Source organism: Strongyloides ratti, assembly GCF_001040885.1.
Source record: "Strongyloides ratti genome assembly S_ratti_ED321, chromosome : 1".
NCBI classification, from domain to species: domain Eukaryota; kingdom Metazoa; phylum Nematoda; class Chromadorea; order Rhabditida; family Strongyloididae; genus Strongyloides; species Strongyloides ratti.
Window position 1 is genome coordinate 6,956,198 of NC_037307.1, and position 24,478 is coordinate 6,980,675.

General features: G+C 22.5%; 9 protein-coding genes across 9 annotated transcripts; 4 read left to right on the forward strand and 5 right to left on the reverse strand.

Moving 5' to 3' along the window:
* Window positions 1-1,204: 1,204 nt before the first annotated feature.
* On the forward strand, window positions 1,205-1,657 carry SRAE_1000219800 (ShKT domain-containing protein; the record flags this gene model as incomplete). Its single annotated transcript, XM_024649246.1, has 2 exons — window positions 1,205-1,307; window positions 1,362-1,657. The coding sequence occupies 2 exons, from the start codon at window positions 1,205-1,207 to the stop codon at window positions 1,655-1,657; spliced, it is 399 nt and encodes a 132-aa protein (XP_024503143.1).
* Window positions 1,658-2,031: 374 nt separating this feature from the next.
* SRAE_1000219900 (Phospholysine phosphohistidine inorganic pyrophosphate phosphatase) lies at window positions 2,032-2,897 on the reverse strand (the record flags this gene model as incomplete). Its single annotated transcript, XM_024649247.1, has 2 exons — window positions 2,032-2,719; window positions 2,785-2,897. 2 exons carry the CDS (start codon window positions 2,895-2,897, stop codon window positions 2,032-2,034), a joined length of 801 nt encoding a protein of 266 aa, XP_024503144.1.
* Window positions 2,898-3,290: 393 nt separating this feature from the next.
* On the reverse strand, window positions 3,291-6,104 carry SRAE_1000220000 (Hypothetical protein; the record flags this gene model as incomplete). The annotated part of the gene is made up of 1 exon (XM_024649248.1): window positions 3,291-6,104. The coding sequence occupies one exon, from the start codon at window positions 6,102-6,104 to the stop codon at window positions 3,291-3,293; it is 2,814 nt and encodes a 937-aa protein (XP_024503145.1).
* A 1,407-nt stretch (window positions 6,105-7,511) lies between these two features.
* Window positions 7,512-7,937, forward strand: SRAE_1000220100 (Hypothetical protein; the record flags this gene model as incomplete). The annotated part of the gene is made up of 1 exon (XM_024649249.1): window positions 7,512-7,937. One exon carries the CDS (start codon window positions 7,512-7,514, stop codon window positions 7,935-7,937), a length of 426 nt encoding a protein of 141 aa, XP_024503146.1.
* Window positions 7,938-8,514: 577 nt separating this feature from the next.
* On the reverse strand, window positions 8,515-8,761 carry SRAE_1000220200 (Hypothetical protein; the record flags this gene model as incomplete). The annotated part of the gene is made up of 2 exons (XM_024649250.1): window positions 8,515-8,589; window positions 8,630-8,761. 2 exons carry the CDS (start codon window positions 8,759-8,761, stop codon window positions 8,515-8,517), a joined length of 207 nt encoding a protein of 68 aa, XP_024503147.1.
* Window positions 8,762-10,058: 1,297 nt separating this feature from the next.
* SRAE_1000220300 (Vacuolar protein sorting-associated protein 41 homolog) lies at window positions 10,059-13,407 on the reverse strand (the record flags this gene model as incomplete). Its single annotated transcript, XM_024649253.1, has 2 exons — window positions 10,059-12,128; window positions 12,820-13,407. 2 exons carry the CDS (start codon window positions 13,405-13,407, stop codon window positions 10,059-10,061), a joined length of 2,658 nt encoding a protein of 885 aa, XP_024503148.1.
* On the forward strand, window positions 12,353-12,769 carry SRAE_1000220400 (Hypothetical protein; the record flags this gene model as incomplete). Its single annotated transcript, XM_024649254.1, has 1 exon — window positions 12,353-12,769. One exon carries the CDS (start codon window positions 12,353-12,355, stop codon window positions 12,767-12,769), a length of 417 nt encoding a protein of 138 aa, XP_024503149.1.
* A 1,470-nt stretch (window positions 13,408-14,877) lies between the features above and the next one.
* On the reverse strand, window positions 14,878-16,014 carry SRAE_1000220500 (UV radiation resistance protein/autophagy-related protein 14 family-containing protein; the record flags this gene model as incomplete). The annotated part of the gene is made up of 3 exons (XM_024649255.1): window positions 14,878-15,705; window positions 15,764-15,869; window positions 15,908-16,014. The coding sequence occupies 3 exons, from the start codon at window positions 16,012-16,014 to the stop codon at window positions 14,878-14,880; spliced, it is 1,041 nt and encodes a 346-aa protein (XP_024503150.1).
* Window positions 16,015-17,021: 1,007 nt separating this feature from the next.
* Window positions 17,022-23,728, forward strand: SRAE_1000220600 (LD20667p; the record flags this gene model as incomplete). Its single annotated transcript, XM_024649256.1, has 3 exons — window positions 17,022-17,068; window positions 17,119-20,672; window positions 20,724-23,728. The coding sequence occupies 3 exons, from the start codon at window positions 17,022-17,024 to the stop codon at window positions 23,726-23,728; spliced, it is 6,606 nt and encodes a 2,201-aa protein (XP_024503151.1).
* Between the last annotated feature and the right edge of the window lie 750 nt (window positions 23,729-24,478).

Below are 24,478 nucleotides of genomic sequence, written 5' to 3' on the forward strand. Positions count from 1 at the left end.
TTGAAATTTTAAAATATACCAATAAAATATGATATAAAACTTTTCCTCCTTGAACATATGTACTGTTAATAGAAAGAATATATTTCTTATCTATAGTTTAATATATATCAAATATACTATATAGATATACATTCAATGACACCAGAAAATATCTATTAATAAAAAATTTTACCACCAAAAATTATATATTATAAAAAAAAAAAAAGTTAGAAAATAATTGAAAAATATCTTTAAATATTATATATTATTTTAATAATAAAAAAAAAGTTTAAAATTTCTTAAAAGACAGATGTTAAAATGACAAAAGTTATTTAAAATTTTAGTTATGAATAAATGGTTTAGATATATTTTAATTTGTACCAAACTTTTAAGTACATTTACCATCAAATATTAAGTAAAATTTTTCTAACATCCATATTTTATTAATGCATGAACAAAAAAATATAATAAAATATTTTTAAATATTTAATCATTATTTTACCTAATTTATAAGTAAGTATTCAAATTAATTATATTATTTAGATATTATTAAAAAGTTTTTAAAAATTATATTTATATGTATAAATGAGATACAAAATATATCAATTGTAATGGTTAAGATTCACTTGAATAGAAAAATTAAATGAGAATAAAATTAATAAATTTATCTTTTACCTTCAAATTTTGGTTTTTATATATATTTATAAAGATAATAATTAATAAGTATTATTTGAAACCATATAAATATATATATATATCATATGTACTTTCCGTATTTTAATCAACAATTATATGTAATAAATAATTTTTTTATATATACAAAATTACATAAAAACAATTTGAATGAACATAAACATTTATTGTAAGCAATCATTTATTTATTTATTTACATTGTAAATATAATAATTTTAATATTATTTTTAATTTTTAATAAAATTTATAATAATAATATATTATTATTTTAAATATAATTAACTTTAATAAGTTTAAAAAAGTATTAAAAATATATTTAAATTTATAATTAGTTATAAAAATAATTTAAAAAAAAACAACTTTTTAATAAGAAATATGATCGTATAAGTAGTGTAAAAAATTGAATATACATAAAGGTTCAATTTACTTGGATTGACAAGATAATACTTACACATAAGTGAATAACATATGTATAAACAACCAATATCAGATATAAAACACTTTTTTTTTTACAAAAATGACTATTTTTAAAATGTTGGCTATTCTATTTCTTACTATTTATTTTGATTTATTTATATTTATTTTTGGTAAAGGAAACATTCGTTGTAATTATAATAAAAAAGATACCATTTCAAGTGAGTGCCTTACAACTATTAAGAATGGTAGAACATTCTATTTTTGTTTCATAGATGAAGGAAAAGTATGTGTTCCACATCCAATAAATATTGACTTGTCCTGTTGTACAACACAATTTAATGATCCAATAAAAGATCTTGAGGAACATTTATTAAAATTACCTACTACAAAAAAACCAATCATTCCATATATATCAACAACAAAAAGTACAATAATTAATGATAAATTTACTAAAAGTGGTTGTTTTGATCGAATTAAAAAATGTTATTTATATTCAAATCTTTGTTTTAATAATTTTTATACTGAAATAATGGAAAAAAATTGCCGGAAAACATGTAATTTATGTTAATTTTTTTCTTTTATAAATTTTATTCTTTAAATTATAATTATCTTATAAAAAAAACTATATAAAAATTTTTTTATCTATTATTATTTTGATAATATTAAGAATATAAAACAAAAAAGTTATTGTTAAAAGTTTTTTCAATAAACTAACATTAATAATACAAAATTTATTATATTCGTCAACTTAAAATATATGTAAATAATAATATAACTCTTCATAATACTCCATTTGTTGTGGTAACTAAAACAAAAAAAAAGTGTACAGCTGTAAAAAATTTATATTTCCTAACATTATTAGATAACTTTTTTTTAAAACATAAAATAATTATTTTATAGTATAATACTTAAATAAAATAATAAAATATTAATTAAAATTGTTTAACATTTATGATTGTAATCAAGAATTATATCAACTATTTCTTTAAGATTATTTCCTATAAAATCAGGTCTTACATCAGGATGATTTTCCCATTCTGGTCTCCATTTACCAGTACGAACAGATAACCCTCTAATACCAATTTTTTGGGCACCCCCTACATCAGATACAATGTCATCTCCTATCATAACAACTTCCTCCTTTTTTAATTTCAATTTATCAACAGCCGCCATAAAGTATGACTCATTTGGTTTACCAATTACTTCATGTTCACAATTTGTTGAATATTTTAATGCTGCCCCAAAAGCCCCAACATCTAAACATGGTCCATCTTCTCTTTGATAAAATTTTCCATTTCCCATTGTAAATAATTTACTATTTTTGTTATTTAATAAAATTTTAAATGCTTCATTCATTTTTTTAAATGTAAAATCATTCTCAGCATCACCCATTAGAACACAATTAGGATTTGTTGTATCAAGATCATTAAAATCATCTAAACAATCTTTATGTACCAATAAATATGGTCTTAAATGATTTTTTTTCATTATATCAATTGCAACAGGAATTGGTGTATAAATATCATTTTTATTTAATTGAAAACCAAGTTTTGTTAATTTATCAAATAGGTGTTGTCGGGTATTTGATGATTCATTACTTATAAAAACAACTTTACTTTCTTTATAAAGTCTAAATATACAAATTTAGATAAAATATATGTATATATGAATATATTGAAAAAAAAAAATATCTACCTTTGTACTGCTTCAATTGAACCTTCTATAGCAACACCACCATTATTTGATGTATTATATAATACACCTGTAATATCTAAAAGAAAACCTTTTACAGGTTTATTAAGTAACATTATAAAAATCAACAAAATTATTATCAAAGTAAACTATTTTCCAATCTAAAATATATAAAATTCTTTAAAGAATATTTAAAATTATTATCAATATTAATATAAATAATTTAAAATATAAAATTTCTTAAATTTAAAAAAAAGAAAATTTAATATTCAATTTAAATAAAAAATAAATTGTCACATATTTTATAAAATAAAATGTTTATTATAAAAATTATAATATAATAAAGTAATAAATTAGATTTTGTTTATAACAATCTAATATAATATCTTTAATTATAATAACTAAAAAAAAAGTTAATTTCAATTGACAACCGTTACATTATATTTAACCAAAAAGTTAAATTTTCTAGTTTCTCATATCTTAATATAAAAACATTATATTCAAATTTATTAATTAGTTAATTTTTGATTTAATAATTCCTCCAATTCGGTGGTCCTCCAAAATGCTATCTCAGAATGATTTTGTGCCTGTAATTTATAACCACCACCAAATGATTCAGGTAAATTGATAGGTAAAGAATTATATTGAAGAATGTTACTATTTATTTTTGTTAAATCATGAAAATTAAAAACATTTGGTATACCTTCTAATGATTTATCATTTTTAGTTATACCATCAATGCCATTTTCTAAAACTTTAAAAGAATTTTTTTTATGTAAATTATTTGGTTTTGAGGTAACCACCGGATTTTCAAATGGTTTAACAATTGGTAAACCACTTGAAGTGACTAAAGTAGAATCATGACTATCTTTTTTCTTTTCTTTTTTTGAAAAGCGAAACAATTCATTTTTAAAGTATGTTAAATAATTTTCAATAAATGGTGAAATAATAAAATCACTAATATTCACACTGGTAAAAAATTTTTTATCTAAAAAGCTTGATTTTGTTGAAAAATTTTTAATATCTTTATTTTCTTTTTCTGAATTTGCATTATATAATTCATTAAACGTTAATTGACTATTAATATTTTTACAGGTATTATCTTTCATCTCAGTAATAAAATATTTTTCATTTGAATATGTTACAGTTGATGAATCTAGTTTTTGTAAATTATTAGATGGTATAAGAGATGTGACATTGTTATGTGTGAGACTTTTTGATTCGCGTGCCAATTCAATAGAAGTTGTGTGATTTAAATCTTTTGAATCCATTTCATCATTTTCTGGATTTGATTTTTTGAAACGTTTAATTCCACTATCTTCTATAACATCACTTTGTATGGAAAAATTGTTATCAGATTCATTTAAGTTGATACTTGAAGATACTCCTTCAAAAAATGATTCTCGACGGCGTTTAAAAGGGCCGGAGATTTTGTTATTAATAACTTCTAAAGACAAATCACTACCTACTTCTTTAGTTTCTAAAAGACTGCTTTTAATTTTGAGCAATTCACTTTTACTTTTATTATTTAATACACCATGTTTATGAATTTTCAAATGTAATAAATGGTTTCTTTTAACTTCCAACAACTCTTCCTGATAAGTTACTGTATCTTCATACTCTTCTAAAATGTGTATCTTGTTGTCATTCACCTCAGGAGTAAATTTCTTTTTATCGTTATCATTGAGTATCTTAACAATATTAAATACTTTCCTAAAAACACAAACAGGAATTTTTTTGGTAAATTCATGCATATTTCCATTAGTTTTATTCAATAAATAGGTAACTTCGTTATCTTTATTATTAATTTTATGTATGTTAAAGTTGTTGGTTGAATTTGTTACCTTTAAATTTTCAAATATTGATGAGGAATGTGTTGAAGGTTTGTCTTCTAAAATGTTTTTATTTATTGGTTGATTATTTTTTGTTGTACAAGTAATGTTGCCTTCTCCTTCTTTTACTTCCACTAATTTTAAATTTTTAATTACTTTTTCAGAAGTAATCATTTTAGGATTTGTGGAGCCATCTATTTTATCATTAATATGATTTTCTTTAACAATTGTCTTACTCAATCTTTCAATTATACGATTTGTCAAACTTTGACTACCTGTCATTAAAGGTTGATTCTGAGAAATATTAGCATTGTATAATAATTCATTTAAAACTATTTGTTGAGATTGTGCAACATTTTGTAAGTCTGATACTGAATTTTGTTTATATGATGATGCTAATGATGAATTTTGAATGAGAGAATTATGTTGTTGCTGTTGAATATTAGGAATATCTTGAACAAGCATCTTTTGATGTTGTAGTAATTTTGAAAATTCTTTTGAATCAATTGAAAGATTAACTTGATTGTCTAATGGTAAATTATTTCTATATAAATTATTACTTAAATTAATATTATTCAATGGACCTGGAATATTAATATTATTTGAAGTTCCAGGAAACATTGAAAAATTTGAATTTTTAGTAAAAGAATTTTCACCTAATTTTGCCTTAATATCATTATTTGATGTCACTTGATTACCATTAAATGAATGTTGTTGTAACAATTGATTAAGTTTTTCACCAGAAATTTCATTACTTTTTACTGTTGGTTGTTTATTAACCATATTCTTAAACTGTTGAATTCCAAAATTATAAAAAAATCGTAATGAGGTAATGTCACTAAATGGTAAATCATAACCATTATTTTCTTGACTAAAAGGAGAATTTAAGTTTACTTTGTTAAATAATTCAAATGTAAAATAAGGAACAGGAATAAGAGGATGTAATATAGGTGTATCAGAGTTTACAAATTTTGAATTTGAAATTGAATTTTGATTTAAATTACTTGTTTGAGGTGGATTTCCATGAAAATTAGAGTTTAAAGGTAAACTTTGATTTGATGCTAAAATATTCTTTATGTTTGCATATTTCATTTGATTTTGATTTATATTTGAATTTAAATTATGACTAATAAAAGGATTAGTATTTGGACATTGTTGTTGATAAATATTATGTTTTGAATCATTATTTAATTGAATAACATTATTTATATTACCAAAATTTTCAAATGAATTATTATAATTTAAATTAATATTTGGAATAGAGTTAGATTGTAAACATCTGGTTCTGTTGAATGAATTAACTAAACTACTAGAAGCATTAGATGAATTAGATTGTAAATTTGAATTTCTTGTAATCATTGGAAGATTATCCTGTAACTGAATAAGATTCATATTTTGATTAATGTTTAAGTGATCTGTAACACCAGGTACAACATTCACCAAAGAAAAAGGTTTATCCATACTAGTATTCTGACAATTATTTGACTGCATTGTAAAAACTTTATAACTTAATGTAGAATAATGATAAATTAAAATGTCTCTTGTAAACTGTACACAAAACACAACAGCAATAAATTGTCAAATTTTAGTAAATGAACATAATTTTATACTACATCATACCGCTGTTATTTTTAGCATAATCTACAAAAAGATATGCAATGTAAATGCCACAATTTGTTTTAACAAGTAATTATATATTACTATATGTAAATACAGCTTGTTATATGTAATGCATCTACAATATAGTATTAAAAAAAAAGTTTAAGCTTTTTATCTATAAAATTTAATGTAACAATCTTTCCAGGTCATTTCATTTTTTATTAACCGCCTCTATTCTGATCATTAAATAATTAAAATTACGTCATCTTCATTAATGGAAACATTTTTTAAATTTTCCTTCATTAATTTAAGAATATTTTAATAAGTAATTCAGTCTACAAAAAAATTTTATTTGTAAAATTTATTTTATTCTTTTTTAATACAATTAATTATTATTATAAAAATTTATTATATATAATTCAAAATTTAAAACTAATTGTTTGAACAATTTTAAAAAAAAAGTATCAATAGTTGGATGGAAAGAAATTGAAATACTTAAAAACATTATTATATATATTTAAAAATTCAAAGAAAATATATTTCTATAAAAATTTATCATTTTTAATAGAAAATGTACTAAAAATCAAAGTAAAATACTTACATGTCTTTATAAAAGTAATAAAAATTAAGAAAATATTATAAAATTTACCTATCTACATTTATTAATATAACATTAGTATTTACTATAATGGAAATTATATAACTAAATATAAAGTAACATTAAACGATAGGTAATAAATAAAAGAAGGAATAGTAATTAAAACTTTTTAAAGTGGTAGCGTAAAATATATAAAATAATTATTTATATTTTTACCGTATTTAATTTTGAAATAACTGTTAAAAAAATATATAAATAGATATTAAAAATAACAAAAAGTTATTGTTATGTAAATAAAATATTGTATTTAGAAGGAAGTAATATGAGTTGCTAAAAAAAAATTTAAATTTTTAATAATTTTTTTAAATATTTAAATTTAAATTTATTACTAATATTTTGATACATAAAAAATATTATATAATTGTAATATGGTAATGAATAGCGATTCAAAATTATCAATATTTATTTAAAAACTGCTTTTTTTTAATTTTTTCATAACATAATAAAGTAGTTTTTTTTTTTGTAAAGAAATAATTATGTAATGTAAATAAACATTTAAAAAGTTTGAAAATTATTAAATATCATATTTACTTTAAGAACTAGTTAGGAAATATAAAATAAAAATTGAAGTTTTAAAGAAAACAAATTCATAATATCAGTTGCATTTTATTTTATATATTATTCTTATTAAAAATTTTAAGATGACTTTTTCTACTTCCAGAGAAAGAACTCATAATCATCATGATGGTAGAATTAATAGAATACATGGAAATGAGTATAATCATTTTAGAGGTTCAGCACAGAAATGTTATGAGTATAGTATAGATGGAAAAAATTATAAAACTAATAGTTATTTAGGTACCTCTAAATATTCAACTTTTCATTATAATGATAGTAAGTATAAATATAAAAGTAAATGGTATTCTAAATCGGAACCAAATATTAATTTACTATCAAAAACAGAAGTAGAAAAAAATCATGATAAAGAAACTTGCAAAAATAATATATCATGTTCAAAAGATTTGAAAAAAGTATTGGATAAAAAAACTTTTAAAATAATTTCAAAACCTCAGCATGTACCAGAGTGTCATTATCCGAGATATTTAGATCAAAAGAAAATTAAATGATTGGTAAAATAAAGTAAAATTTTTATTGTATTTAAATGGTAAATAATAAATTTTTTAGTCATCTATGTTTTCATATTAAATTGTATAAATTTTTTTAAGTTTTTTTTTTGTTAAAATAAAAATTTTTTTCTTGATCTATATTATTTGAAATTTCTTGTAATTTTATATAAAGAATAGTAAAATTGGCTTAATTATATATTAACCTATGTAGTAGAAAAATTTTTTTAAAAAATATAATAATGATTTAATATAATTTTTTAATTAATATAATAAATAAGTAAAAAGTAAATAATTTTTTAATAAAAAATTTATTAAAAAATCTACTATCAACTTTTTTAATTTTATTTTAGAATTTGCTTTTAAATTTTTAATATGATAATTTTGGTTATTTATGCAAAATTTTTTTTTTTAAATTTGAATATAAAAAATTTTTATTAAAACTTTTATTACTTTTTATCAATTATTAAATGTTGCATTTACTATATATTTAATTAAATTATTTAAAACTTTTCAATTACTTCATTTTTTTAAATTTTAGTACGCCAGTGACTCTAAAAGAGATCCTTTTGAAATTTTCTTATCCATGCTTAACTTCATCCAACTTCTGGGTAGAATCAGCAGCTTGTATCCATTCTATGTCTCTACTATGAAGCTTGTGTAATAAAGCTGGTCAAAACGTATTTTTTTTTAACGTCCAAAAGTGTTTCACTGTCACGTTTTTGAACGGTAACAGCAAAAACACGTTTTTCTTTCGTTCTTTCAGTTTCTTCCACATTTAAAGCTCTATTAACATTGTGTCTTTTGTTATATTTTCTTTTTTCCATTTTTTGTTAATTGTTTTCAGCAGTGATACCTTCTCTACCAATTATTATCTGAATTGGCAACAAACTGACGTAAATAGCCATAAAAGACAGTAGCAATAGCACTGCTGCATCCAACATGAATAATTGCAGAAGTCAATTCGATTCCTGTAAACCATAAATATGCCAAATGAAGTATTTCATTTAGTGGCAAACATTTCCCACCAAAAAAAGTATCTTTTGTTGACTGGAACTAATATTTGACATTGGTTTCTGGAACATTTAAACATATATCTGGCCCCTTGAAAATTTGAATTTTATATAGTTGAGATGACTTCTTAAATAACTTTTTTAAAATAAAATTAAAAATATAATTTTATTGAAATTATTAGAAAAATAACATAAAGATTCAGAAAAATGAAAAATTTGGTACATTTTTGTTAAGAATAATATATATTAATAGCTAATATGCAAAAAAAAATTTTAATATAAAAAAAAATTCGATAATTTAATATGCAAAAAAAAGATAATTAATTAAAAAATATTTTACATTTAATAAAACACTCTTTAAGAATTATTTTTAGGTAATAAAATTTGCATTTAAAAAATCAATTATTATTATTTTATTAAAAAAATTATAATTTGAATTTTTTCTTCTATGCAAAATAATTCTATTGACTTTCTTAAAAAATATGGTGTTTTAAATAATTAAGAAAATATACCTATAGCCAACTAATTAAATTTTTTTTAAAAAAAGTTTTATTATTAGTTCTTTGATCTGTGATTTCTTTTTCATATCAGGCACTTATAATCATTTGTTATTTTCAAATTAAATATATTTTATTAAATTGTCTATTTATTTATTATTTAGTTAAATTATTTATTTATCATATATCATATTTTCTGAATATTAATATTTACAATACCCTAATTTGTTTTTAAATTTATACCACTTCTATCGAAATTAAAATATACAAAAAAAACTTTTATAAAGAAGTTATATGAGATGTTTTCAATTGTATAGTTCAAACTATTTCTGTAGCATTATATAATAATTGTAATATTTTATTGTCATTGTATAATTATTATAGATTTTACTCTAGCTTATAAGTTCCTTCAATATCTAATTTATCAAAATTAACACTGTAAAAATTATAACTGTATTGAAAAATTAAAAAAAAACCACATTGATATTAAAAAAAAATTATTCTAAATATCTTGAAAAATAAATTTTATTAAAAGCTTTTTTTAATTTATAATTAATATATTCCTACTAAAAAAACAAAAAACAATTATCAAAATTTTTCTAATGTATATGTTTTTAAAGTTCTTCTATTTCTTCATAAGAATCGTTAAATTCACCAAAAGTTACAGCAATAGGTTTATCATAATTGATTCCTGGTATAATATCAACAAATGCAGGTTTTTTTGAAATACATGAATCATACTTTTGGTTGATATCTTTTGTCAAAATTTTTAAACCAATTTCCATATTATCAATTTCTATTTCACATGCTTTTATAAGTCTTATTAAAGATAAGGTTAATTCTGGTATCTCAAGTTTTTCATCAATATTTTCAACTATTGTTAAAGGATCAATTGATGTTCCTGCCTGTTCTAAAATATCTTTAACTATTTGTGGTGTTTGATTACAAAAACTTAATAAATAACCCCATAACTCTCCATCACCATGATTTTCTTTACAAAATTTTATAGCTCTATTGATATCATTAAACTCATTTACAATTATTTCTATTGCTTCTTTTAATGATTCAAAACCCGATCTTGAAAGTAGATATATCAATTCTTCATACATTTTTTCTCTTCTACATATATTTGTGGCTTCTCTTATTATATAATTGTCATTTGTTTGTAAAAAATGTAATAATTTTTCTTTTCTACATCTTACAAAAAGTTCAACAGCCAAATTACCATACTCAGCACCATCACCTCTTTCAAATAAAGCAAGCAAAAAATCTAATTGATAGTCAGGATAACCACGTAATTCAAATAAAACTGTTTTTGGATCTGCTTCATTATCAAAAATTAATTGTATAGTGTCATATTTACTAATATTCATCAATTCAGGTAATCTTTCTTTTATTATACTATAAACATTATTTTGTCCTATCCAATTAAAAATAAATTTATCACAAGCATTAATATAAATATCAGCAGCTAACTCATAATCTTTATCATATGTTGAAAGTCTTGCTATTGATAATAAAAAATGTTTCCTTATAATATTAATTTCAGGAGTATTATCTTTTGGTAATTTACCTAAATTAATTTTTAATTTTTCTATAATATCTTTATAATTGTATAAATTTTTATCCCATGTCTCAACAATTCTTCTAAAAATACTAGCATTTTTATTTAAAGCATCTTCAATTACTTCTTGATAATATTCTTTTTCTAAAATAGGTTTATCACTTGACATAGCATATGAAAATAAATAAAGTATTCCTTCCATTCGATAGATATTAAACATATACTTCCATTCAGATTTATCTTTATTACATATTATTGAAAGATGATCAGAAGCAGTGATATAGTCAGATTCTCGTAATAATTTTTCCATTAATTTTCTTCCAACATGTATAACACTTTCTCTATCTAGAAGTGATTTATATTGTTTGGCAAATTCAACAGCTTCAAAAAGAAGATCATTTTCTACTCTCCAATCTAATCTTTCATTAAGTGTTGTAGCAATAGCTTTAATTAAACAACGATCACCAAGAAGATAATATTCTTTATCATATGGTATACCAAACATTTTTAAACGATGTAACTGATTTGGTAAAACACCATTCATATCAATTATATCTTCTGCCGTAATCATAAAATCTGTTTTTGTAAGACATTTAATAATTTTAACATTTACTTTACCAATAAAATTTTCAGCATCTGTAGTAATTACACTTGGTGGTGGTGCACTTAAACTTGCAAGACTTTCACATCTACTAATTGTATCATCTTTATACATACCATATAATATAATTTCAGGATTTCTTTCAGAAACAATATCATTTTGCATATAACTTATACCAGCTATCATAAAATTATCCTCAAATTTATAATTTTTTGCTATTTCAATTTTTTTTAATACTTCTATTCCTTTAACAATATTATGTTCTTTCATTTTATAATATGTTAAACAATTTAACCATCCAACAATGAGAGTTTTATCATTTAACCATAAATGTATTGGTTGATATGTCAATAAAGGGCTCCTACTTATATTTGGTTCTACATCTAATTTAGTAACTATTTGATTTATACGAAAATCATATATTCTTGTACCTTCACAATTTGTAAAAGCTAAAATACTTTTTTTCCATGAAATTGTAGTAATAATACCTCCTCTCATAAAATCATCACCATATAATTTCTAAAAAAAAAAAATTAAAAAGAATTGTTTAAATATTTAAATATAATTTATTAGAATATTTTAATAAAAATTTTTAAGGTTAAACTATTTTAAGAATATTAATGAACCTCTGAATAAACAGGAAAAAATATTAAACTGAATTTTTAAGTATATGTAAAGAGATGAAAAAATATATAAAAAGAAAAATTTTTGATTTGTAAAATATTAAAGTTTAAAAATTTAATATGAAATTTACAATATTCTTTACATTGGTATTATTCTTCTCTTGTCTTCATCTTTCATTTACTTATAATGAAAAAGAAAATAATGAAGATAACTTGGTTCAAGATGTTACTAGAAAAAGTCGTTTTAATAAAATTCAAGAAAGAAAAAATAGATTGGAAAAAGGAAAAATTAATATTCTTAATCAAGAAAAGGATTCTGTTATACCTCATATGGTTCATATTCATGAACCAATAATTAGACCTAAAAGACAATACTATGGTTATGGATATGGAGGTGGATATTATGGATGTGGAGGTAAAGCAGCAACAGGTAGTGGAGCAACAGGATCACCATCTTATTATGGATATGGTTATGGTGGGTATGGAGGATATGGTGGATACGGTGGATATGGCGGTTATGGTGGAGGATATTATTAATATATTTACTTCATTTTAAAAAAAAAAAATAATTTCTTAATAAAACTTACATCAAATTTTCCACTTAATAAACCTTTTTTATATAAATTTAAAGATCGACCACCAATAACTAATTTGGCACCTTTACCTTGTACAGAATAATCTGGTGATAAACATATAGTTGTAGGTACTTCTCTTAAATTTAATATAACATTTAAAGTTGAAGAAACAAGTCCAAAAACAGAAAGCATTCCATCACTACTTAAACTACCCAAATAATCACTTTTATCATCAAAAGATAGGCAAATAATTTTGGCATTATGTTTTCTAGTTGGTATCTCTTTATGTCCCAATCCAGAATAATCAAAAAGTAATATATAACCCATTTTAAAACCCGCAGCAATAAATCTATCTGAAAATGTTACGGCAGTCGGTGATTGACTACTAAAACATTGCCCTAAATCTCCAAGAATTCTTTCATAATTAAGTCTTGGTTCACCATCAGCAAAAACAGTATCCTCGACTGATGAATTTTCGGGATTATAATTACCATATGTATCAATATAAGATTCAGATAAAGTTGAATCACCATTACTAAGTGTTGATTGGCAAAAACTATTGTTTCGAATATTTAATAAATTATTTTTTTGTTCATTCATTTTAAATAAATTAAATATAAAACATAAATAAATATTTTAGGTTATTTATTTTTATCTAAAATAATATAACAATTATAAGAATACAAAAAAATATTGAAAGTGTTCTTAAGGATAATATAAAAAAATATTTTTTAATTTAAATCTTTTTACATACAATTAGTTTATTAAATAAATCAATCTCATTAAGTTAGTTTGTATTAGATGTTATAATCAAATTGTTTTTATCTATATATAAATTTTTTTGCAAGTCGCATTAAATATTTAACTGTTTGATTAGATAGTTTTATGTGATATAAATAACAATGTGGAAAAATGATACCATATTGTATTTGTGATAAACGTATAAATTGGTAATTTTTCCTTAATTTCCATAAATTATATTTGCCAAAGATAATATATCACTTTTATATAAAAAAAAAATTTGTCATAAAATACTCATTGGAATTTAAATAATTTTTAATTAAATTTTTTATTAAATAAAATATAATGTATTCAAATTGTAAATAATAATTATTGAAAAAAAAGATTATATAAAATTATGGTATTATCATTCAATAAATAAAAGTAACATATAATATTTCAAAAATTAAATATTTGTTAAAAAGAATTTTTTATTCTTAATACTAAGATAATTTTGTATTTGTTTGATTAACTAAAATAAAAAACTACTTTTTTTTTGTGTCTCATGAAAGAAAATCTTCTAATGACTGGGATATAATATTTTACAATTTAATATATTGTATTCATTTATAGAAAATATATCAATATTGTTTTGGAAATTTTATTCATTTTATGTAAATAGACAATTGTAGTGGTCTCAGTAAACAAGAAGTATTCTTCCAAAAACTTTTTTTTTAAGATAATAATGTGAAAATTGTTAGATCTAGATGTGATCATTATCATTAAAGTACTACTTTAACATAGTTTGTTTCTAGTGTTGTTTATATGATTATTATTTTGATAGTCATATTAATGTAGTTTTATATTTTTTCAAAATATAATTATTATATAAAATTATTTTATAATAACTTTTTAGTTATTTTTTTAACTGTCAATAAAATATTGTTTATCACAATAGTTATTGAATATATGTATAATAATACAATAATTTACGTGGTATAATCTATATTTTCCCAATAATCAACTTAACAATATAAATTAAATTTTGTAAATAAATTTTATAAATAATTATTAACTATAAAAATATCTAATTAATTATTTATTTATAACAATATTTTGCTCCTATTAAGTAAACAATTTTAAAATTAAACAATAGTTTATAATATTAAAGCTTGGAATATTTATTTAATAACTTTCTTTTAATTTAGAAACTTGTAAAATATTTCACCTTATCTATAATAAATTAATGATCTAAAATTTACAAATTTCAATTTCAAAAAAAAAAAAAAAATTGTTTACACCATAATTTTGCAAAGACCAGTTAAGTAACAAAAATTTAAATAGTTTTAATTACTTAGGTTTTTTTTTTGTTGATCTAGATATTGCTACTATATTAAATGGATCATTTATTGCACATTTTTCTTTTTCATCAACATCATTTATATCATGACTAGCAAGGTAACATAACAATTCTTGGAGATTCAAAAGTGTCCTTTCACTTCTTGTAACTAAACCTACATCATTCCTTAATTGAGCAATATTTTTATTTATTAAACCATAACCTATTATAAATTTATCTCGATTTGTTTTAGAAAAAACATCATTTAGGCGGATAATTTCATTATTTATTGTACTTTTTACTGTTGAGTAAAGGCCATGAAAAGTTAATTCAAACCGGTAGACAAAACCTAAAATTTCTCCAATGATAACTAAGAGGTGAACTAATTCATTTATTGCAGAAACTATCTCTTGTTCAGAATGATTTGATATGCATTTTATAGTTGGTAAATGTTGATAACCATGAATAAAATCTAATATTCCACAACTACATGGTTTATTATAAAATTTTGTATTCGAATTGGAATTATATTTTACACCAATATCAAATTTATAAATAGTTAGTAATTCATTAATCATAAATCGTCTTCGTAAAAATAATTCAGTACGAAGTTTTGTAAAACGTGTTCTTGAAAAAATATATGCATTTTTCATTTCACAATACTCTTGATCAATAACTGAAATATCCTTTTTAAAGGATTTTATTTTATTTCCAATTTTATCTTTCTCTTTTAATATTTTATTCCTTTTTATTTTCATTTCTTTGATACGTAGTTTTGTGGCTTCTATCTTTTCCTCTAATGTCTCTATATTAATCCTTATACATTGTATTTCTCCTTCCTAATAGTTAAATAAGAATATAATAATAAATAAATAAATATTGTTGTTAAAAACATACAATTTGAAATTTTTTTCTCCTTACTTTAACTCTCATCTCAATTTGTTTTCTTAACTCATCAGCAGTCTCCTGTGCTGGTTTAATAGATCTCGCTAACTCTCTTAGTCTATAAATGTCATGAGAATTAAAAAATTGATAACTTACTGATACCATTGAGATTTAGAATAACTTATTTTGGTCGCGACAGTCTCTTCTTTTCGACAAGAATCATCATTAGCCAATCTTTCTACACTATTTATGACATTCGTCATATTTTTTTTTTATTAAAAATTTCTTTCTTTTTTTTTGTATGAAGGTAATAGTAAAGTTAGGTAAAGTATAAATTTTAACATAAAATAATAATTTCATAAAAAAATGTTACATATATACAATTAATATTTTACTTTTTATAATTTTATTCTAACTATATTTTCTTTATTCTTTATTTTGAAATTGTAAATTTTTAGTTGATGAATAATGAATTAAATAATTGGTGTGGTAAAATTATTAAAAAAATATTTTGTCATTTGTTTATTATATCATGGAGCGAATGTTGTTAGTATTGGAAAAATGTTTGTCTCAGATGGAGGCGGTACAATAAATATAATATTCTAGTATTTTTCAACAAAAAAAAAAAAAAAAATAAATAAATGATCATTTGAAATTAGGGGGAGATAAATCTTTTGTAAATGTAGTAAATTGTTAGTATATTTATTTTTAAAAACTAATTATTTTAATGTATGCCATTGTACAAGTATTTTGTTAGATATGTGTATTGCTTTAAATTTAAAGATAAATAAATGATTTACATATATTCATAGTAATACACAGTATCTACACTTGAAGTGCCATTCTACAATTATTAATAGTGTTTTATTGCCAAAAAAATTGGTAGAACGAGTATATTATTATAATATGTTTATAAATGTTTTCAGTTTTATTAAAAAAAATTAATATATTCTCTCATTATATATAATATATATAATATTAAACGTTTTTTGTATAATATTTTCATTCTTTAACTTTTTGTCATTTATCAATTGTTTCAATATAACTTTAAAATTTTTTACTACATTTACTTAACATTTTTTAAAATGATTTTATCTTAAAAAAATCTGATGTTTGATAAAAACTTTTTAACAAAATAAAAGTTATATTTATTTTAATTAAAAATTTTTTTTATCTTGATTATTTATTTAACTACGTTTTTCAATGTTATTTTCTTTGTTCATCTAATTATATTTCTTTTTAAGGGTGATCAAATTTGGTGATACAGTAAATGCCCTCAACTACAGATACCAGATCTTTTTCAATTAAAAGAAATAGGCAAGTTTTATAAAAAAAAATATTTTGAATCAATCATTTATATATTATAGATTTAGCGCTGCTCATATACGTAAACTGATAGCTACTGGTGATTTGAATCATGTTAGTGCTTTACGAAATAGTGGAAATGAAAATTCAAAACGTTTAACTGGAAATGATGTTAATGGTAGTAACAATAAGCTTATTTTGACAAATTTACCAGATCCATTGGATGTTGAAGATATATTGTCAAATTCAACTGTTACCCAACCAACTGCTGATTTGTCAACTTCTTCTATTTTATTTCCTCCAATTGATTTAGAAATATACAATCAAGATGTCGTTGGTGTAACTTCTCCTTCTCAAATTATACCAGAACATATTGATCCATATACTATTGAACCACATATATTAGAAGCTTGTCATAGACATGGCTATAAAACATCTTTTACAATTTCTAGAAAACATCATTCTAACTCATCGGCTTTTGCTCAGGCTAAAGCAGCAATAACAAGAAATAAGATATTAGAGAGAGTTCCTAAACAAAAATTAGATGAAATACAAGGAACATTGAATGAAATAAATCTTGGAAATGTGAAATTTGATGTATCAAATGAAGAAAGAGATTCTTTTTGTTCAATGTCATCCGATTCATCATCTGTTCTTTCTACAAACAAAGATGACTCACTTACAACTGTCAGTAATACAATATCCTCAGCATCTCAAACATCATTGGTTAAGGATCAAGTTTATGCTAGTTTAATAAAAAGAAGTACGCCAGAAAATTTACAACTAGAAAATACTTCCAAAAGAAATAATTCAAGGATTAGTCATATTGTATCAATTTTACCTACAGAAGCAAACAACAAAAATGATAATAATATTGAAAAAAGAATAATACCACAATATAATAATACACTTTTACCAAATAGAACATTTGTTATGTTAAAAGTGCAAGAATTATCTCTTGAACCAAGTGATTTGGAACCAATATTTGGTTCAATTGTATTATTTGATTTAAAAGAAAAAAGAAGACTTTCGGAGACATTTTATTTTGATTTTAATGTTGCACATTTATATACAATGATTCACCAAAGTATCTTTCAATCAAATTTAACACCAAAAGCTGGGCTTTTTGAATTATTTTCACCTGAAAAATTAGTTGATATTTTCATTATAATTAAACTTGAAAAAGTTTTACAGGCAGGAGAATCTAATGATATTTATGAACCATATATAAAATTTGACACAAATAGTAGTGTCAAAGAAAAATACCAAAATTTGGTTATTGCGAATTGTAAAAGACTTGGTAATTTTAGAATGCCTTTTGCCTGGAGTGCAATTGAACTTTCACAAGTTTTGTCAGGTGGAAAAATCGAAACTTTAAATAGAAGAGAACTTAGTAATAAAGACTCACCATATCTTTCTTCAGCTAATGATGAATTTGACATTACAATAGGCTCCTCTCCATTGAATTGTAACGATTTTTCTTATATTGGAGAAACAGAGTCTATACATTCAATGGATCGTACAACAATTGTTATTTCTCCTTCTCCAATTGGTTCATTACAAAAGAAAAAGTATTTTTCTATTTCAACTGTAGATACAACAATGTCACCACCACCAACCCCTGTAAAATATAATGAACAACAAGAAACAATGAGTAAAAAATCATCAATTCAAACAATTTTTAACAAACCTTTCACAATAAAACTTCATTCTTTTATTAGATCAGAATCCGACAAATTGTCAGATGAAGAATTGATAAAATGTCTTTTAGAAAATAAAAAAAATTCTAATAAAACATCAAAATTAAAAACAATAGGAGTTAAGTTTTGTATTGAGTTAACTATTCTTCCAAAAGATTGGAATCATCTTGATGAAACAAATGCATTTCTAATTAACAATTGTATTAGTTCTGAATTAAAAAAATGGAAAAATTGTATAGTTCCAATGTTTAATAATTTTAGTAAACATCCAATGTTAAGAGAAGTTTTGTCATTTCCTTTTAAGGGACATTATGAAGTTAATGATGATAAAACGATGAGAAATTTATTATTCATTTATCCTAAATCTGCAAATTTTTCAAATAGAAGTGGAAATGCAAGAAATATTTGTATCAAAGTACAATTAATGGATAATAATGAGACTCCTTTAAAAGTTTTTTATAATAAAAATAGCAGTGAATTGGTTGATTATGTTTATACTTCTGTTTCTTATCATAACAAAACACCTCAATTTGGAGATGAAATAAAAGCTAATATTCCAATTGATTTAAATGATGGTCATCATTTATTATTTACTTTTTACCATATATCATGTAAATTAACATCTAAAAATTCTGAAGTTCCAGAGACTCCGATAGGTTATACTTGGATACCAATATATCAAGAAAGAGGTTGCCTTCAAACAGGATATTTTAATATTCCAATTTCATTAGATATTTTACCAAAAGGTTATTGTTATCTTACACCAGAAGTAAATTTACCAAATATTAAATGGCTTGAATCACATAAGCCATTATTTCAAGTTCAAATATCAGCTATTACATCTATACATACACAAGACAAATATTTGGATGCTTTCTTTAGAGCATATAACTCTTTAAAAACAATAAAAGGTTGTGAAGTAATTTCAGCTGTTAATAATTTAGCTAAAGCTCAACCAGAACCATTAGTTGCATTTTTTTATTCTATCATTGATAAATTGTTGTCTTTAATTACTTATGCAAGAATTGATGAAAAATTTATTGAATGTAAGTTATCAGAGGCATGTTTTACTACATTATCACAATTAATCAAAATATGTACTGTTTTATTGGATGGATCTGTTCTTGATAATCATGGTAGAAGTAGTTTATTAGCAAAATATATTCATTTAAATAAAGTAACACCAAAATATCCAGATATGAATAATGTTAATATGTATTCACATAACAAATCATCTGCTATGTCTTCTGATTCTACTGTTGATGAATTACATAAAATTATTCATGAAGTTGAAATAGCTAGTTGTTCAATGAAAATATCATCAACAGAAAGTGAAGGAAATAAAAAGTACAAATTTTTGCATGAAGAAATTGTTTATCAATGGATTTTATCAACAGGATTTATAAAAGATAACAGTTGCACATACTCTTGGTTCTTTTTAGAACTTATAATAAAATCAATGAGTGAATTTTTATTAAGTTTAAATTCACAAATGCTTTATGTATCAAGAAGATCCCGTTTTGGTGATGAGTATCATAATAATTTAAGTAGACTTATTTCAATATTAACAAATGAGATTGTTGAAAGAGCATCTAAAGATTTGGTACAAGCTTCTTGTATTAATAATTCACTTGCTTTCTTTCTTCAAGATGCTTTCTCTATAATGGATAGAACATTTATTATGCGTCTTGTAAAAAGTTATTACAAAGATATTTCTTCAAAAATTGCAAACATATCTGAGACATTAGCTAAAAATCTTATGATTCTAAGATTAGATTTTACTAAAATTCTCCTTTCTTATGAACATGTAATTGCTTTAAATTTACCTATATCAGAAAATTATTTATCAAATTATTATAACTCTACAAATCAAAACATTTTAAGTGAAACTTTTTCATCAAAATTATTACTTGAAGGTATTGTTGGAAATGAATTAGCAACAAAATTAACTAATCCAACTAATTTAGGTAAAAATTCTAAATTTCCTGTTGAAATTTCAACATCATTCAAAGCTCAACATTTTTTGATTGGTGTATTATTAAGTGATTTGGTTACTTCATTACACAGTGGAAATGAAAAAATTCAAAGTAAAGCAATTTTAAATGTTAAAAATTTATTAGTTAATCATGAAAATGACTATAGAATATGTGAAAATCAAAAGTTAATGGAAAAAGTTGCAGATTTATATTTTCCTTTACTTGGTGTTTGTGTAGACAATTCAAATATGTTTTTTAGTAATTTTCCTCTTGATGATACAACATCAAATAGTTATATTGATCTTAATAGTGATGGTAGAACAACATTAGATATGGAACAGTCAATGAATCTTTTATCATGTTTTTGTTGGGTTTTAAAATTTTCAAATAATAATAAAATTAAAAATTGGATTATTTCACTTCCATCAGAGAGGCTTGAAAATTTTGTGGCTGTTCTTTATGCTGTTGTGACAACTTTTGAATTTAAACGTCAAGCTAGATATATTAAAAAAATGTATAATTTGTCTAAACTTTGTGAAGGTATCAAAAATTATTCACCATCATGTGGTGATTCTTTTGCAACATTACCAAGAAAGAAAAATTCATCTAATCAATGTAGTCCTTCAAAAGCTATGACAGTATCAGCTGCAACTATTTTATCAGGAAGTGGATATAAAACAGCATCATCATCAAAAACACAAGCAACTAATCTTACTAATAGTGCAATTCTTGAATCTTCAATTGAAGTTAAATGGCGTAATACTTTAAGATCTGGTGTACCTAGTACCCAAACAAAATCAATTGTTTCTGTCAAAACACAAAATACTACTCAAAGTACAGATTCACTTAATATTGTTTCAATGGTAAATTCAGAACAATCTCAACTTGTGTTAGCATATTATCTAACTAATGAAATTTATTTAACTGTATTAGATACTATAGAGATGATGATAAGTTTAGTTTCAAGAGATGAATCTTCTTCTACAAATATTCATTTTGTTCTCTCTTCAATTTTAAGATCATTACTTCATTTAGTTTCATCATCAACTTTTTCATTAAGTTTAGAAAACATATTTGCTACTCAACGCCTTGCTGTTCTTTTATTTCCTGATTTTTATTTTTCACAACAATCTGAATTATGTCAAGATTTATGTCTACAACTTCTTAAACATCTTGCTTCTAAATCTTCTGTTATTCGTTCTCATGCTGCTGCTTCAATGTATATGTTAATGGCTAATTCATATGAATCAATGCATTCATTTTCAAGATTAAAAATGCAAATAACAATGGCTTTATCAACATTAGTTTCAAATTGTGCAGCTTATGGTATCTGGACAATTCATGAAACTGATTTAAAAAAAAGTTTAAGTAATTTATTGTCTTACTTAGAGTGTGATCTAACAACAAATACAACTGATAACAAAACATTACTTTCTTCTACTTCTTTTCCACCTCAAGTTAAAGATCTAATTTTTAATTTACATATGATTTTATCAGATACAGCAAAATTAAAACATCATTCAGATGATTTTGAATTGCTTATGGATCTTATGTTTAGAATTGCAAAAGGATATCAAAATAATCCTGATCTTCGTTTGACATGGCTTTTATCAATGGCTGGAAAAAATATTGAACATAATAATATTTCAGAAGCTGCACAATGTTTATTACACTGTGCAGCATTAATAACAGAATATCTTTCAATGTTATCTCCAGATGAATTATTTACACGAGGAGCTGCATTATTTTCTAAATTAAGTGATAATATTTTAGATGAATCTGCTATTTCTGATGATGTTATATCACCTGAAGAGGAAGGAATATGTGAAAGTAGTTATTTTAGTGTTGAAGGTCTTATTTTTATAATTGAACAAGCAGCAATATTAATTGAAAAAGATCAAATGTATGAATTAGCTATACAATTATATAATATTTTAATTTCTCTTATTGAAGAGTATGATGATAGAAAAAAAACAATAATGGTATATGAAAAAGTTTCACAAATGCATAAAAAATTGGAAGAAATTGAGGTAGTTAAAGAAAATATATCTGATGCTTGGCTTTCACCATTAGCTAATTCTGATAAAAGACATTTTGGAACATTTTTTAGAGTTGGTTTTTATGGGGATATGTTTGGTGAGGAACTTGATGGCTCTGAATATATATATAGAGAACCTTCATTAACACAACTTTCTGAAATTTCCCATCGTTTAGAAGGACATTATATAAAACGATTTGGTGCTGGTTGTGTAGAAATTATTAAAGATAGTAATGAAGTAGATAAATCAAAATTAAATCTTACTTCTAAAGTTTATTTACAAATTACTTTTGTTGAACCATATTTTGATGGTTGGGAAAAAAAAGAAAGAATTAATAGTATGTTTCATAGAAGGTATAATGTAAAGAGATTTGTTTATGCAACACCATTTACAAAAGATGGTAGATCTCATGGAGAACTAAAAGATCAATATAAAAGAAAAACAATATTAACAACATCAAAATCATTTCCTTATGTTAAGTCAAGAATTAAAGTAATAAAAAAAGAACAAATTATTCTAATACCAATAGAAGCAGCAATAGAGGATATCCAAAAAAAGACAAGAGAATTACATGCGGCTACAGTTTCTAATCCAGTAGATCCAAAAATCCTACAAATGGTATTACAGGGTTGTATTGGAACAACAGTTAATCAAGGTCCTATTCAAATGGCAAAAGTATTCCTAAGTAACATGTATTCTGTAGAATGTTCTCCAATAAAAAATAATTATCAAACAATAAACATACTTCAAAATAAGTTACGTTTATGTTATAAAGATTTTTCAATGAAATGTAGAGATGCTTTAAAAAAAAATGAGCAACTTATAAGTCCTGAACAAGTTAATTATCAAAATGAATTAAGAAAAAATTACATTGAATTTACTACACAACTGGGTGAAATATTAAAAGTTTCTTGTATCCCCATAGCCCAAACGGAAGATTACACCTATTTTGTATAATTATTTTTTTAATATTCCTTCTTAAAATTTAATATAAAAATAACGATTAACATTATTACATTAAAATAAAAAGTTTATGTTTCACAAAAGAAAAGTCTAAAAAAAACGGTACATTTTTGTTAGTTATCTACTCTTTTTAAAAAGCCACAACTCCCCCCAAAATTGTTTTTTTTATAAAATTTTGAGGGATGAGATTCCTTTCCAATCCTTCATTGTAACTTTAAAAAAAATTTATTTTTCACTTAAAAATTCATAAAAAAACGAATGTTTCTCAACATAGACTCAAATTCTTCATTTTTATTTTTTTTCCCCCATGTAAATTCACACATGTAGTCTTCTAACATACTCCTCAGTGTTTTTCTGCAAATGCCTTCAAAACATTAGTGCTGCGCTATTTTAAGCGACATTTAATAACTATCATAATTTTAAGAAAAAAAAATTATTCAGTACAAGTCAAATGTCAATTACCTTATTTTTCCTTTTTTTTACCAAAAAATTTCAATTTTATTGTTTAGAAAATTATTTATTAAAATCAAATATTAAAAACATTTTTTTTAATAAATTTTTATTCATTTTTCATTTTAAAAATTGACATCAAACGTTATTTTTTTGGCTGAATTGTACAAGTGGAGACCCCTCAAATAACTTCTTTAAAAATAGATTTTTTTTACAGAGTTGTTTATTTTGTAATTTTCTATATTTCTAAAGTGAAAAAAAGTTTAAAAAAAAGTTTTTTTTTTTTTTTAATTT